General features: G+C 48.1%; 1 protein-coding gene across 1 annotated transcript in view; it reads left to right on the plus strand.

Moving 5' to 3' along the window:
• PLCD3 (phospholipase C delta 3) overlaps positions 1–14,532 on the plus strand; it is a 338,775-nt gene that overhangs the window by 123,749 nt on the left and 200,494 nt on the right. The window contains exon 2 of the mRNA XM_086923873.1: positions 13,059–13,220. Coding sequence (XP_086779999.1) covers positions 13,059–13,220 — 162 coding nt within the window. The remainder of the gene's footprint in view (positions 1–13,058; positions 13,221–14,532) is intronic.

The raw sequence follows: 14,532 nt of genomic DNA on the forward strand, positions 1-14,532 counted from the left end.
GCATAAGGAAAGGTTCACCTATTGCACGTCGCAGGAATCAATATGCCTGCCCACGAGGTGCCCAACAGTAACCTGTAAGCAGCATTGGCAAACTTTATCGCTCAATGAGCCGTCAGAAGGAGTGGACATGGAGGGTCCTGGGATTCCAAGGATCTAGACTCTGGAACTCACTGACCACGTCTCAGTGTGGACTCAAACTACAACCTCTTCAGGAAAAGGCTCATAACGGAACTGTTCGATGCCACCATGGCAGCTAAACCGGTTATCAGACCCCAACCCATCACCAATTGTCATGTAACTCCCCTCTTTCCCCATTTCACCAAGTGCTCTGAAGTAACTGGAAGGATACACCTGTCGATAAACATTCTAAATAAAAATATGAAACACATGTTGTTTTTATATAAGTCAAACAGAGGGTAGTCATAGAAACGGAAAGTAGGTTGTCAAAGTACTTCCATACAAGCCCGGGCTGAAGAAGCTGATGATGAGGAGGTCAGATGAGAGAGCAAAGAATCCCGGGCAGCAAGCCTCGGGCTCTCCTGGCGGATAGAGGCGACTTTCAAGCTTGCGAAGGAAGCCACCAGACAGTCGCGGGGCAGGGTGCCTGTGGTGTTATGCATTAGTCTCGCGGGTGCAGTGCGTGCACATTTTTTGTAAATCCGCAATCTGCCATGCTTGGTGTATGTGCTTCTATATTTCCGTCTGGTGCAGTGCAGAGTATATTTCTACGAATCATTCTCTTGCAGGATCTCTGTGCTTCCATGCACCCATCACAGTGCACAAAGCTTGTGGTTTTATGCATTAGTTTGGTACAGTGCAGTGAGTATACATTTAACCAGCTCATTGTAGTTCAGTTTGTATGCGTCTCTACAGACCAGCCTGGTGTCTATCTTCCTATGCACCAGTCTCCTGCAGTGTTTCTATGCACCATGTTCTACCAACGCAGAGTAGAGTGTCTGTGTTTCTGTGTGCCAACTCCCTGCAGCACACGGTGTCAGTGTGTCTGTGCCCCGGTTCCTTGTGGTGCATAAATACGGAAACCATTCACAGTATGAAACATTAACTCTATGGAACAGGCACTTCTGAAATCGAGCATACAGGACAGCGCAAGCTGGAAATGATGTGGCCGCTGCGGCTCGTCATCACACTTTATTTGCTTTTTTAACCATTTTTGGCCATGTTGCGCAGTGTATTGTGGATGCTGTACAGCACCAGCAAAAGGCATTGGCAATGCCAATAGTTCCCAAAGACAAGACCCATTTACTTTTTCTGTGCTGATTCTGCCTGGTCGCTCACTATGTCCTAGAGTGACATTACAGACAGTAATCTTTGTCGGTACGAACAAGAGGTCACACAAGCCATTAGGCCCATGTTACAGCCATTCTGTCAAAGTACTACCAGCCGGTGGCAGCGGAGCACTGGCCCGGGGAGGGGAGCTGCCATAGACCCTCTCCTACGGTGGCGGCGGGCCTAGGCCCTTGACCGCAGCCCCTCGTCAAGGAGCCATTCCCGAGTGCTTCAGCTCTTCTACCAACAGTGAGGCCAACAATAGGCAGGCCTTACGATGTAAGAGCGACAGATTGTCGGCCAGTCATTATCCTAGATGCAAGACCATGTCACTCTGCCCGTGGAGCGCAGCAGATGCAGTCATGGTTATGGCGTCTGAAGGAGAAATCATTCAAGCATGGCCTTTCTGCACAAAATTCAGCCATCCAGAAATTGGGTATGAATGCTCCTGAAAGATGGAGTCCGCCTCCTGCGGTGATTGATTGAATAAGGTTGTGACAAATCCTTCTTCATGACAAACATCAGTAAGTTGGCAGCAACATGTCGAGAGCACACATAACATACGTTTTGCTTCCACCCACCAAAACTTTTTTTTTAAATTTTTTTTATTATAAAAGACCTTTATTAATTACAAAGCCATTGACAACACCAATTATTACACTCGAGCACAGCGCACCTCCTCGCACATTATGATTATCACATAAGCAGCAAAATATTAATTCGTACACAGCCTTTTTGCCGGCATCCCGGAGGCCCGGCGGCGTGGAAATGCATCCATTGTAAAGCTGTGCCATTAAAGGTGTTATGTCGCAAGCTGTTCGTTGGTGCGGTTCGTCAACTGGCAATCTACATCTGCAATCGCGGTCAACAGATCTAGTACCAGGACAAAGTCAAGAAAAAACAACCCCCACTAAACTCCCACCCCACCCTCCAGAGTGTGTCTGTGTGTCTGCCAGCCCAGTCCCAACTATCATGTCCCATGTGTACCTACTGTGTGTCCAGCGCCTATCCCCCCGTAGTGTACGATCCTCCCTCAACATCCCCCGCTCCCGCCTCAACCCGGAATCCCCGCAGCAGCCCCCACTTAACTCGGAGCCCTCCCAACCCTCTCCACTTTAGTATAGTGATAAACTCAGTTGAAGCCCTACTCCTCCACCCTGTCCTGTAGCTCAACTGCCTCGGATGTGTCAGAGCTGTCCTCCTCCCCTTTCTGTAGGTGCTCTTTATAAAGATCCCAGAAATTCTTGGGTCTACTCCTAGGCGGGAGCAGGTCGCTGTACAACTCTGTCTGGGTGCAGCAGTACTGTAGGTCTCTCATCCATCTTGTTTTGGTTGGCAGGGGCCCTCGCATCCAGCAAGCCGCCACTACCCTCCTCGCCAGTAGCAGCACCATGTCCACCAGACGTCGCAGAGATGGGGCCAGTGGCTTAGAATAGCCAATAAGCGCCAACGCCGGAGTGCGGGGGAGAGTCTCCCCCAGAATCTGGTCTAGTTCAGCGAATACCTCCCCCCAGAATGCCTGCACCCCAGGACATAGCCACGCCAAGTGAAAAAAGTCCGCCACCATCGTCCGGCAGCGCTCGCATTCAGCCGTGGGACGGAGGCCATAGCGATGCAAACGCTCCGGCGTGTAGTACACCCTCTGTAGATATTTGAAATGCACCAACCGGTGCCTGCCATTCAAAGAAATCTTACGTGTTCTGGAGCAGCAGTATCTCCACATTGCATCATCTATGTGGGATTGTAAGTCAACTTGCCAGGCCTCCCTGGCTTTAGAAGGCTGTAGGGGCTGATGCGTTACACCCAATTTGTTGACCTGCGAGATGAGCTTCGCCGACGAGGTGGATTTAAGAACATAGGTCAGTTCCGGCACCTCCACTGGTTCCTCCAAGTCTGAACCCAATACTTCACGGAACGCAGAGCGAAGTCTGTGATATTGGAATTTCTGTAGCAGAGTGTGGCCAGACCCCGTAATGGTCAACTGGTCCCAGGTTTTAAGTATGCCATCCGCGAACAGGTCTTCCATTCTAACTATGCCAAGGGTCCGCAGGGCTTTAATTACACCCTTCTCCCCCAACGGGTCGAGCCAAAGGGCCCATTCAACCGGCAACAGTGGGGAATATAGGAACGTGCAGCCCCGAGATCTCACCAAGTGTTTCCAGGCATGGTTGGTCGCCTTAAGCGAGTCCATCTGGCCAACCGTGCGATCCGTGGGTAGGCAGACAGTGGCCGGCAGTGGGAGCGGGTCCGCAAACAGCCGTTCCAGTATGAGATGCGGGGTCCGAGCATCACCGTGTATCCACGAATGTAAATGCGATGCCTGTGCCACCCGATAATAGCATTCTAGGTCCGGAGCACCCAGCCCCCCCATCTCGCAAGGGAGAGTCAGGGTCGCCCATCGGACCCTTGGCTGCTTGCCCCCCCATGCCAATCGCACCATTACTGTGGTGAGTTGCCTAAAGAAGACCTTCGACAATACCACCGGTAAATTCAGGAAGAGAAACAGGAAACGAGGAAGCACCACCATTTTCATTAAAGCAATTCGACCCGAGAGGGATAGCGGAAGCTTAATCCAGTTATCAACGTCGTCGACCAATTTGCTATAAGCCACCCCGTAATTGTCCCGAATTAGGATCTCCGGGTCTGTATGTAGGCGAATGCCCAGGTAACGAACCGAGTCGGAAGACCACTGCAGCGGGTACTCCATAGCAAACGGTCGTGTCACCGGGGTAAGCGGGAAAGCAATCGACTTATCCCAGTTCACCTTCAGTCCAGACAGTGATCCGAAGCGGACCACCTCACGGAGCACTGCGGCCAAGTTAGCCTCCGGGTCTCTGACATACAATAACGTATCATCTGCATAAGTCGATATCCCTATTTTATAGGTGGGGAAGCTAATACCCTCTAGGCTGTGGTACTCCCGCATGGCACATGCGAGGGGTTCCGCCACCAGTGCATAGAGCAACGGCGACAGGGGGCACCCCTGCCGCGTACCCCTTCCAATGTGTATCGGCTCCGACACCCTATCGCCCAGACGTAGCCTGGCAGAGGGCCGGTGGTACAGCGCCCCTATCTGCTGCAGGAACGGCTCGCCCAGCCCCAACTTTCGAAGCACCCGCACCATGAAGGGCCACTCAACGGAGTCAAACGCCTTCTCCATGTCAAGGAAGATTGCCAGCGCGCTGTTCTCCTGCTTGACATGTTGCACAGCGCCCAGAACCGTGCGAATGTTGTAGGTTAGATTTTTACACGGGACAAATCCGGATTGCTCCGGAGCGACCAGGCCAGGGACCAGCAAGGCCAGCCGAGTGGCTATGACCTTTGCGTAAAGCTTAGCATCGACATTTAGCAGGCTGAGCGGTCTGTACAAGCCGCATAGTTCAGGCGGTTTCCCCGGTTTGGGTATAGGGATAAGCAGCGCTTCTCGCATGGTCAGCGGCATTTCACCATTCTCACAAATTGCGTCAAAGAGGGCAACCAAGTGTGGCAGCAGTATGTCCTTAAAGGCTTTATAAAAACTGACCGTGAGGCCATCCGAGCCCGGGGCACTGCCCGATCTCATACTCGCTAGAGCCTCCAGTATTTCGTCCTGGTGGAAGGGGGCCATCAAGAATTCCCTATCCGAGTTCTTGAGGAACGGCATAGCAATATGATCTAAGTAGTCCTCCATTTCGTCCTCTACTCCCTGCGTCTTGGACTGATATAACCCTGCATAGTATCTCCTGAAGGTCTCTAGTATCTGCTCCTCATCTGTGACCGTGTCTCCCTCTAGAGTCCTCAGCTCCTCAACGACCAGTGGGCGTCTAGAGCTGCGGACCATGCGCGCTAGGAACGCGCCAGGCCTTTCCCCTTCCCCATACACTCTGGCTGTAGCATACTTGCCCATATAAAGGATCTCCCTGTCCGCCAGAGCCTGAAACTCTGACAGGAGTTGGGTGATCTCCAGTCCCTCAGTATCGCCGCCTGCCGTCAGTCGCCTCGCCTCCAGCCCTGCTATCCTATTCTCCAGAGTGGTGAGGTCCCGTCTGATGGTGCGTAACACACTCGAGTGCTTCGACATGGCCACCCCCCTGATGTATACCTTAAAAGCTTCCCAGACCGTAAAGAAGTCGTCTACTGTGCCTATGTTTGTCGCAAAGTATTGTTCAATGTCTTCTGCGAGCTCCCCCCTGAATGCGTCATCCAACAGCGCAAAAGGGGGGAACCTCCAAGTGAAGGCTGGGATCCCCTTCCTGGCTGTCCTGAGATGTAGGAGAATAGGGGAGTGGTCCGAGAGAGTTCGTGGAAGGACCTCGAATGCGCTAACATTCCCTAGTACCTGGGGGGTCGCCAACCAATAATCTATCCTAGTGTGGACATCATGAAATGCCGAGTAATGTGTAAAACCTCCCTTCGTGGGGTGCTTCTCCCTCCATACATCCACCAAGTCAGATTTAGTCATTTCAGCTGTCATATATGAGGCCGAAGCCACAGGGCGCCGAGCAGTGCCCGCAGAACGGTCCATAGTCGGGTCAAATGCAAAGTTAAAGTCCCCGCCCCATAACATCCAGGGCTGTGCATATGTTCTGGCAAGAGCAGACAGAGTAGCGTAGAATTCGGGGTGGTCGTAATTGGGGCCATACACGTTCACCACCAATAAGTCCAGGCCCTTACCCACACATCTTGCCAGGACATACCTGCCTTCCGGGTCTGAGTGCACAGGAATGAGCTTCAGCTGTGATGTGGGATTGGCCCAGATTAGCACCCCACGTGCATGTGTAGTGAAGCCCGCGGCAACTATGTTCCCAGCCAGACCCCTAGATGTTAGCATTCTACTGGAGTGTGGTAAGTGCGTTTCCTGCAACAGGGCGAGGTCTACGTGATGTCTACTAAGATAGCTAAGTACTTTCCTTAATTTACGAAAGTCGTTCAGGCCCCGCACATTCCAAGTCATCAGTTTCAGCTTATCCGGGCCATTAGTAAGCAAATTCGGTGCATCATTAGACATTACAAGGATTCATTTGTGCATAATTATCAAGAGTAGGCGAATCAGGACACAGCAGTTTACATAATCTCAAGATCTCCAGCCAACAGTTTCGAGCAGGCACAGCAACACACAGCCTTTCACACTCTGCACAATCAAACCCCACAACCAACCCCAGGCAACAACTTCCCCCAACAAACCCCTTCCTAGTTCCCACCCCGCAAGCACCAGCCCACCCACAGCCGACCTCCCCCAACCTGGTCAGACAGGCCCCAAGAACCCCCCCCATCAACCTCCAATAAATGTAGTGTTCGACAGTTCAACACTAACCCCTCAGAGAGTAACTCAGCCAAAGGCACTAGGGCAGAGCGCGCCAAAATATAGAACCACCAACTGGTCCGAAGGAATGTCCGATCAGCGCCTCAGTCCGGCCCCACTTATATGATAGTGCCCTTAGAATAGCAAACGTGGCAGCCCTCTCCCACCCCTATTGGCCCCCCCAATTCTGCCTTAGTTGTCCAGGTTACTCTCCCCCGTTGCCACCACTTCCTTACCAGCAGTGCACGAGGTCTGTGTCCAATCAATGTCTCCATCCCCTACATAACATCCCTAGTGAAGCGAATGTAGGCCTCATGCGCCTCTGCAAGCCCGGTGTCCTCGTGATGCCATGCCCAGATGTCCGACTACAGTGCAGAGTTCCACACCACGCCGTATTATCCTCTAGTCCTGGTCTTCCAAGTTTGATGTCGAGCCGGCTTCGTCTTCTTCGCCCCGCCGGGCTTCCTTCCTCTCCCGCGTCCAAGTCTTCAGGGACTTATGTAGTTCCTTAGGGTCCGTGAAATAATACGACCTCCCACCGGTGTTTATACGGAGCTTGGCGGGATACAACATCGCATAGTCCAGGCCCAGAGTTCGGAGTTGTTTCTTATATGGCGCAAACTGTCGCCTTTCTTCTTGCACCCTGGCAGTGAAGTCCGGGTAGATGGAGATATCCATTCCCTCATGTTGAAGTTTGCCCTTCTCCCTCGCCACTCGTAAAGCCGTGTCTCTGTCGCGATAGTTAAGTAGCTTCGCGATAATGGGTTGAGGAGGTGCGCCAGGTTTAGGTTGTGGGCCCAGCGTTCGGTGCACCCGTTCCACAATGAACATGGGGGAAAACACCTCCTCACCCAGAAGTAGCTTCAGCAGGTTCTCTACGTATAACTCCATCTTTCCCGTTTGTGTAGTTTCCGCCACTCCCGTGATACGGAGGTTGGATCTGCGGGAGCGCGCCTCCAAATCCTCCGTCTTGTCTCTGATCACATGTAGAAGTCTATCGAACTGCTTTCTTTCTTTGTCCCACTCCGTTTGGGCCTCCTCCGCTTCTGTGAGACGGCGCTCCGCCATGTCTAGGCGCTCCGCATGTTTGTCCACACGCTCCGCCATCCGATCCATGCGGTAGGACAGAGCGTCTATCTTGGTGCCCACAGACGCAATGCTATCCTGAATGCCCTTCTCCATTGCAGCTAACATTTCTCGGAGCTCAGTGGATGCCGGGGTTGCCGCCGTGGCTCCTTTCGGCGATGTTTCCGGCGCCGCCACCTCCGACCCTTTCGGCCGGCACCGTTTAAAGGAGAGCTTCCCCTGGGCCGTGTCGTTCTTCCCCATTCCGGTCTCGCTGTAAGTCAGAGCTTGGGAGCCCCTCTACAGCTGCAGGCCGCTCGGGCAACCTCAGGGTCTCCGTGAGTATTCCAATTACTGCCACCAGGCTCCGGGTGTTCGACGTGCCCAAGATGGCGTCTGCAATGGCGGACGAAGCCCTTCCCTTCGTTTCAGCAGCTCTCACTTCCGCATAGCACAGCTCCCTGGCCCCTCATCCTTGAGGCGGTCGCCGACTGGTAAGAGGAAGACGCCTCGGTCAATGACAAGCCCAAACTGCGGTACGTTCCTAGCTCGGCCCGGCCACTGTCAGCGCTGAGGCCGCACGTCCGATGACGTCGCCCGGCCGCCTCTCCAGGATAGTGCGCGGCTGCCGGCCTAGTTCGCCACTGCCGCGCCGCCGAGGACAGCACCTTTGTAAGGGTGGGAAGGCTCGCCCTACTCGGTCCAAAAGTTCTCCAAAGGCAGCTGGGGGTGCCAGCGGGTGTTCGAGAGCCCGCTATGGCAAGTTCGGCACGATTAAGGATAGTTTAACAGGATTATTCCGGGGCTAAGCGAGGAGCCGAAGGCTCACGCGTCCGCCATCGACGCCGGCTAGCTCCGCCCCCCCTCCACCCACCAAAACTTAGAGGGTGGGGCAGTGCAGTGGGTCAGCCTGATTCAGCCATTGGCTCTCTTGCAACAGGAAGGACAACACTTTGTGATAACATGTGAACATCAGCCTAAAAAGAAGTAAGATACAATGGTTTGTCAATGTATGTATTTGTCTTTTTTTGTACTTTTTAAAGATTTTTAGACATACTTGAGTATTTAAACTGTTGTAGCAGGTTACAGTAATTTAGAGCCAATGGTACCATTTGTTTGCACCACTAAGAATCAGAAAAGGGTTTCTATAACTGTTCTGCTAGGAAGCAGCTTTACATTTCTGTTAAAAATATGTGCAATAAATATGTATTTTTTAACTTAACATTTCTTTTGGGGGCATGACTTATTTTTTCTTCGTACTATCTTGTCAAGACAGGACTTATTGGTTTTTTCAATACTTGTTAAGCAAGTTCTTTTTTCTAACTTTCATTTTACACTTTGGTAGCACAGAGTGACCAAGTAGGCGCAGGCTGGATTGCAGTAAAACTGCTGAAGTGTCCATTGTTGTCACAAAACGAGGCGGCTCATGGATACTTTATTGCCAGTTATGAGTTATTCCCCTTGAAAGGACACCTTTGCGTAATTTTTAGCATGGAAAAAGTGACGCAAAAGTGGCGCAAGGGGCTTCTAAATCTGCCCCTATGTGCGGTAAAGAGGGGAGTGGTACAAGTAGTTGTATTTTGGATGAGGATGGAGGGGGGCACAGCCACCCACTTTAGAAACTCATAACAGCCACCCCCACACATTCCTTTTGTGTTCACGTGTGAGCATGAGAGAGAAGTGACGTAGCAGAGGGCGCGTTGACGCAAGCATACCAATACTTCTATAGTTAGATATGCTACTAAGTCATTATACTGTGATGGGATATGGGCCTCGCTCCACCCGGCCGTTTAACAGATCCTAAAGAGACTCGTACTTACTCAAAACACAACAAACAACCCACCCATTTATATTTTAGGGTTGGATACATGTGATGTGAAAAAGCCGTAGCTGTTTTTAATATTTATATTATATAGAAAAGGTGAACAGTTTTATGCAGTGACACCAAAGCGGAGTCAATATTCAAATGCTGAGTTCAATAAGAGGTGGAAAAGACCCGAGGAAGGTTGGTTCCCTGAACCAACCATAAAATGTGATGGTTTCACAGATGACGTATGAAGTATCAAAACACAGAAGGGAAAGGAGGACACTCATTGGATATGGGAGTCATGTGACAGGGTGACCGCATCTAAAGTGTCAAGAAGCTGGGTATGTTTCAACATCGGGGCAGGAGCTAAGCTGAGGTACTGAGTTGGCAATTAGTAGAATGAAGCTCATATTTTCTGTGTCTATAAATTGAGGTGCAGAATTACAATTTGGCTCCACACAGCAAGACAACTTACTGCGCTGCGTCAAATGGAGAGAGCAGAAATGTGCCACAATTATTAACATATGGTGCATCCCTGCCCTCTGCTACGCTGGTGCGCTTGTGGCTGCCACGTGCCAACGCAGGCACCCGTCCACCACAGATTGTTTTTATGCAGGAAAGGACACCTTCATACACAAACCAATTCCCAAAGCATATTCCTCTTTCTGTGTGTGCTACAGAATGCAGCACATGTAGAAAGAGGAAATAACAATGAGAAAGAAACATATTTCTCCTCATTATGCCTCACCTGGGAAGACATCGCATTATGAGGCTTTCCCAGGTTTACTAGTCGTAGTAAATCTAGGACTGCGCCAAAAACCGTGGGTGGCACTCCACCTCTGGAATGCATTCCCCACGCATAGTAACTCAAGGCAGCAACTTGCACTACCATCCATTGCTCCAGATTTACTATGCCACACACTCAAGGTGGCTCTGCGTGGGATAGTAAATCTGACTTGAGGGCTTGCATCGCCTTGTGTGACACAAGGGCAACGCAAACCCTTGTTGAATCTGGCCTGAGATTGGAAAGGGAAGGTGTGACAAAAGGATGTACTCGCTGGAGCCACGGTTAAAACTGTGTCCAAGACACAGAAAGTTTCTTGAGGGTTGTAATTGAAAATGGCACTTCCTCTCCATCATGAACATCTGTGTGATAGGTCCTGATGAAGAGGAGTTCTGGGATTTTTCAATACTGGCCCAGACAGGGAATATGGTTGCAACAATTACAGCTGAATAGTAAGTAAGTAAGTAAAACCTTTTTAAAGCTTGCAAATGCTGAGCCGTCTTAGTGCGAGTGGTCTCTTAATGATGAGCTGCTGACCAGTGAATAATGAATAGAAAAGATCCATGTTTTTAGCATAATTTTTCTGAAACATGCTCAATTTGATTAAGCACTGAGTACAATGGGCATCGTGTTCCAGAGTGTAAACACTAGGAAGGAGGAACTTCTGCCTTCCCTAGCTCTCTTTATTTTGGAAACTATCACTAATTTGGCAGTGCTGGATCTTAATTTATGAGAAGGCATATGCCAAGAAATGATTTTCAGGAAGTAAGCCGGGCCTGCGCCATACAACGCCTTAAGGGCCATGCAAAGGTCCTTAAATTTAACTTGTTCGCTGATTGACAGCCAATGTAAGTCACGAATACCTTTGGAGATGGAATTATATTTCGGCCTTTTAAGCAGCAGATGAGCAGCTGCATTCTGAAGTGATTGCAGCTTCAGCTGTAGTTGTTTCAGGCTCTCTAGAAAGTGTATTGCAATAGACTATCCTAGATAGTACTAATGCTACAATGATCATCTTTTGTATTTCAAGAGGGATGTATGGAAACACTTTCCTTGGCACTCTAAGGAGAGGGAAGCAGGAGGATGTAACCTGGCTACTTTGATCGGAGAAGCAAAGCTGTCCGTCAAAAAAAGCCCCTTTATTTTTTACTTTCTGAACCAGACAAGGAAGAAGGCCAGGGTTGGAGGGCCTTTAAGACGTGTTGCAGAAAGAAGTATCTTACTGAATAAAATGACCCCTGAGTTTAGCTGTAGGCCATTTTCTTGCATCCATATAACAATGTTAGCCAGACAGTTTCTAAATTAATTGGCTACTTCATCAACATCCGATGAGATAGACACACAGTAACAAAGCCGCAAGACCTGATAAATTTAGGCTGGGGCGTAACGTAAATATTGAAGAGCGTGGGGGACAATGACAAATGACTCCCACGAGGAGTTAATGGGAGGTGTAAAGAGACTGGAGACCCAGCTTGTAGTAGGTATTGTTTTGCCCATTGATGGCCAGTTTGTTCACCCTTTTACAATTTGCCAAGCTCACAGAGACCATCTTGACCACACGCATGAGCCTAACATACTCTTGTTTACGGCATCACAGTCTTTCAAGCATGATTCAGATGACTGAAGTTCTACAGTTCTACAGTTTTATAATTATTTTTGAAAGTTTTATTTCCCCTTGGAAATAGTTTTCATTTACCTGTCTCTCATTTCATTGAACACCATGAGGTGGTGTGGTGCCTTTTTCTCACACCGGCTCCTGGACTATTCAGGTGTAAGTTACATCTTTAGAATGTGTGGGAAAAGCATGACCAACTCCTTGAGTAACTTTAAGGGTCTGATTTAGAGTCTGGCAGGTGTTTACTCTATGACAGCAGTTCTTAACCTGTGGTCCGGAAAACCCTGGGGTCCACGACACCTACCTTCGAGGTCCACTACTGCTTAGAAAATTAGATATCATTAACAGATTAATAAAGTATATATTAATATAGAAGCATAATGTAAAATTGAAGATTTTTAATCATTCAGTAAATGGGAAGGAATTTGAAGTTGGAGGCTAAAAATCAAGTTGGTGTCCTCAGATTTATTCATCATAGCAGTGCAAATTCATCATGCATAATACAATATGGGTGGCCTCAGTTTAATTTAGAATAGCCCAAACCTTCCCATTAAAATGAAAAATGTTATTGGTATATTTTTCTGTGAATTAAATAAAATATGTAATAATTTGTGTATTTGTATATTTGTTTAAAGAATGCTTGCTTCTGTAGTTTTTTCATATTGGTTTGAGGATCAAATCATCAAAATTGTTTACGCTGGTGTTCCCAGCTCCCAGTAATGACTCAGTGGGGGTTCCGGGATTTCAATAATGATCAAGTGGAAGTCCACAGAAGTCCAAAGTGCTCCATGACAAAAGTCACTGATACCCTGTGTGCCTTGCTACACATGTATCTATGGAACTTCTAAAAAGGTAGTTGGGATATCCATCACATTGTGACAAAATAACCGTCCACCAACCTCTAATTCAGGCCATAAGTTGAAATGAGTGGATTTCACTACATTTGCAGAAGACATCATTAAAAACTCCTCTGTCGCACCAGAGTGAACAGCAATTGCTTTAAATGAAGATGTAGAAGTGAGTGTGCATAGTTTACACAGCTGTATATTGTACAAATTTATATCTGTTTCACACTTTGAAAGTAGTCACAATTGTCTTGTGTTCATAGACATGTTAACCGAAGATTGAGACTGTGAACGCACAGCAATGTAACCATATATTTACGCCAGGGAATGTGAACTATGCTGTTGATTGTAGCTTTTCCTTTTTTTCCTCACAGGATTAACGGATGATAAGGACATCAAGGCAATGCTGAAAGGCTCCAAGCTGTGGAAGATCAAGTCACACAGTTGGCGCAAGCAGCGGTTGTACCGACTGGAGAAGGATGGGATGACCATCTGGTATGAGAGTCCATCAAAGGGGGCACGCTCAAAGCAGATCTGTAAGTAATAGCTCTACAATGGGAATATGTTGCAAGGATTACGCTATTGCCTTTTGTGACAATCTGTTATGTTAATGCCAATTCAGAAGATAACTAATATCATGCTTACCTCTAATACCCTGGTGGCGGGAAGCAAAATAATCCCGAAGGCATAATATGTTGATGCGCTTCTCAGATCTTCGGTGACCAATTCATGACTGCTAAGCAATAAAGGTGTCACCCCCATATCTGTCTCTGTTTTAATAATAGCAGGATTCAAGCCTCCCGATTGTAGTTACAATGAGGGTCAGTCCTATTGCCAGGATATTTTAAGAATGGTGGTGTATCAATGCTGTAGTCTCAATCAGTACGCTGAAAGAATATTACTATTAAATATGGATAAGGATTTGAAAAATAAGAGAGTACTGCTTAAATAATATCAATTTCAATCAATTTTCAATTAAAGTCCTGAAGATGCAGTTAATTCGATGAATTGGGATTGCTGTAAACTCCAAATACTTCCATACAAAGAATCAAAAACAAATTTTCAACCTGGTTTTTATGAGGTTATAGAATACAGGGTTAAACCCACTGAAGTCAATAAGGACCTGGGTAGTTATCAGAATGAAAGGAAGGGGTCCTCAGACACAAAACAAAGGATTCAAACTTATTTCATTTGTATTAAATTAATTCAAAAAGCAAAGCTATTGAATGCAAAAGAGTTTAATTCAAAATTGCATATACATCCTATTCAATGGATTAGAACTCATAATACATTTAATTATTATAAACAAGTTTTTATAAATGTGCGTGCCCACATTCACAACGGGGAGGGGTGAAGTGAGGGAAGTGTCAGGGATAGGATGGGAATGGTCTGAATCATTCAGTGACAAGTCTTATTCTTAATTTGAAGACTGTGTACATGTGGTCCCTTAAACCAAAGGCCACAACATGAGGCTCGTAAAGAGTCCGAAGTATGACTAACAAACAAAGGCCTAACTCCGTTAGAGCCGTTAGTGTCTCGCTTGGGGTCGGAGTTGGTCGATGATTGTGTAGTCTACGTTTCGACCCATATAAACGGTAGGAGTCTGTTCCTTACAGAAAGGGTCTTCGTCAGGACAAAGAAGTTGTGGGTGGGCAACCTCCTATAGCGAAGGGCGAGAGGGGCTGGATCAACAGAAGGTGAATTCTCCCGGACCGAAGTAGTAATTTCTAACTCTGATCTCTAAAGGTTCTCATGGAGTCTCGACAGTTCCTTGAAAAGTCCTAATGGGTTGTTAAAATATGCAACCACTAGTATTCAATTTAGTTGGCAGACAAGATGGATCCTGCT

The sequence above is a fragment of the Lissotriton vulgaris genome, chromosome 5 (genome assembly GCF_964263255.1).
Source record: "Lissotriton vulgaris chromosome 5, aLisVul1.2, whole genome shotgun sequence".
Lineage (NCBI taxonomy): Eukaryota > Metazoa > Chordata > Amphibia > Caudata > Salamandridae > Lissotriton > Lissotriton vulgaris.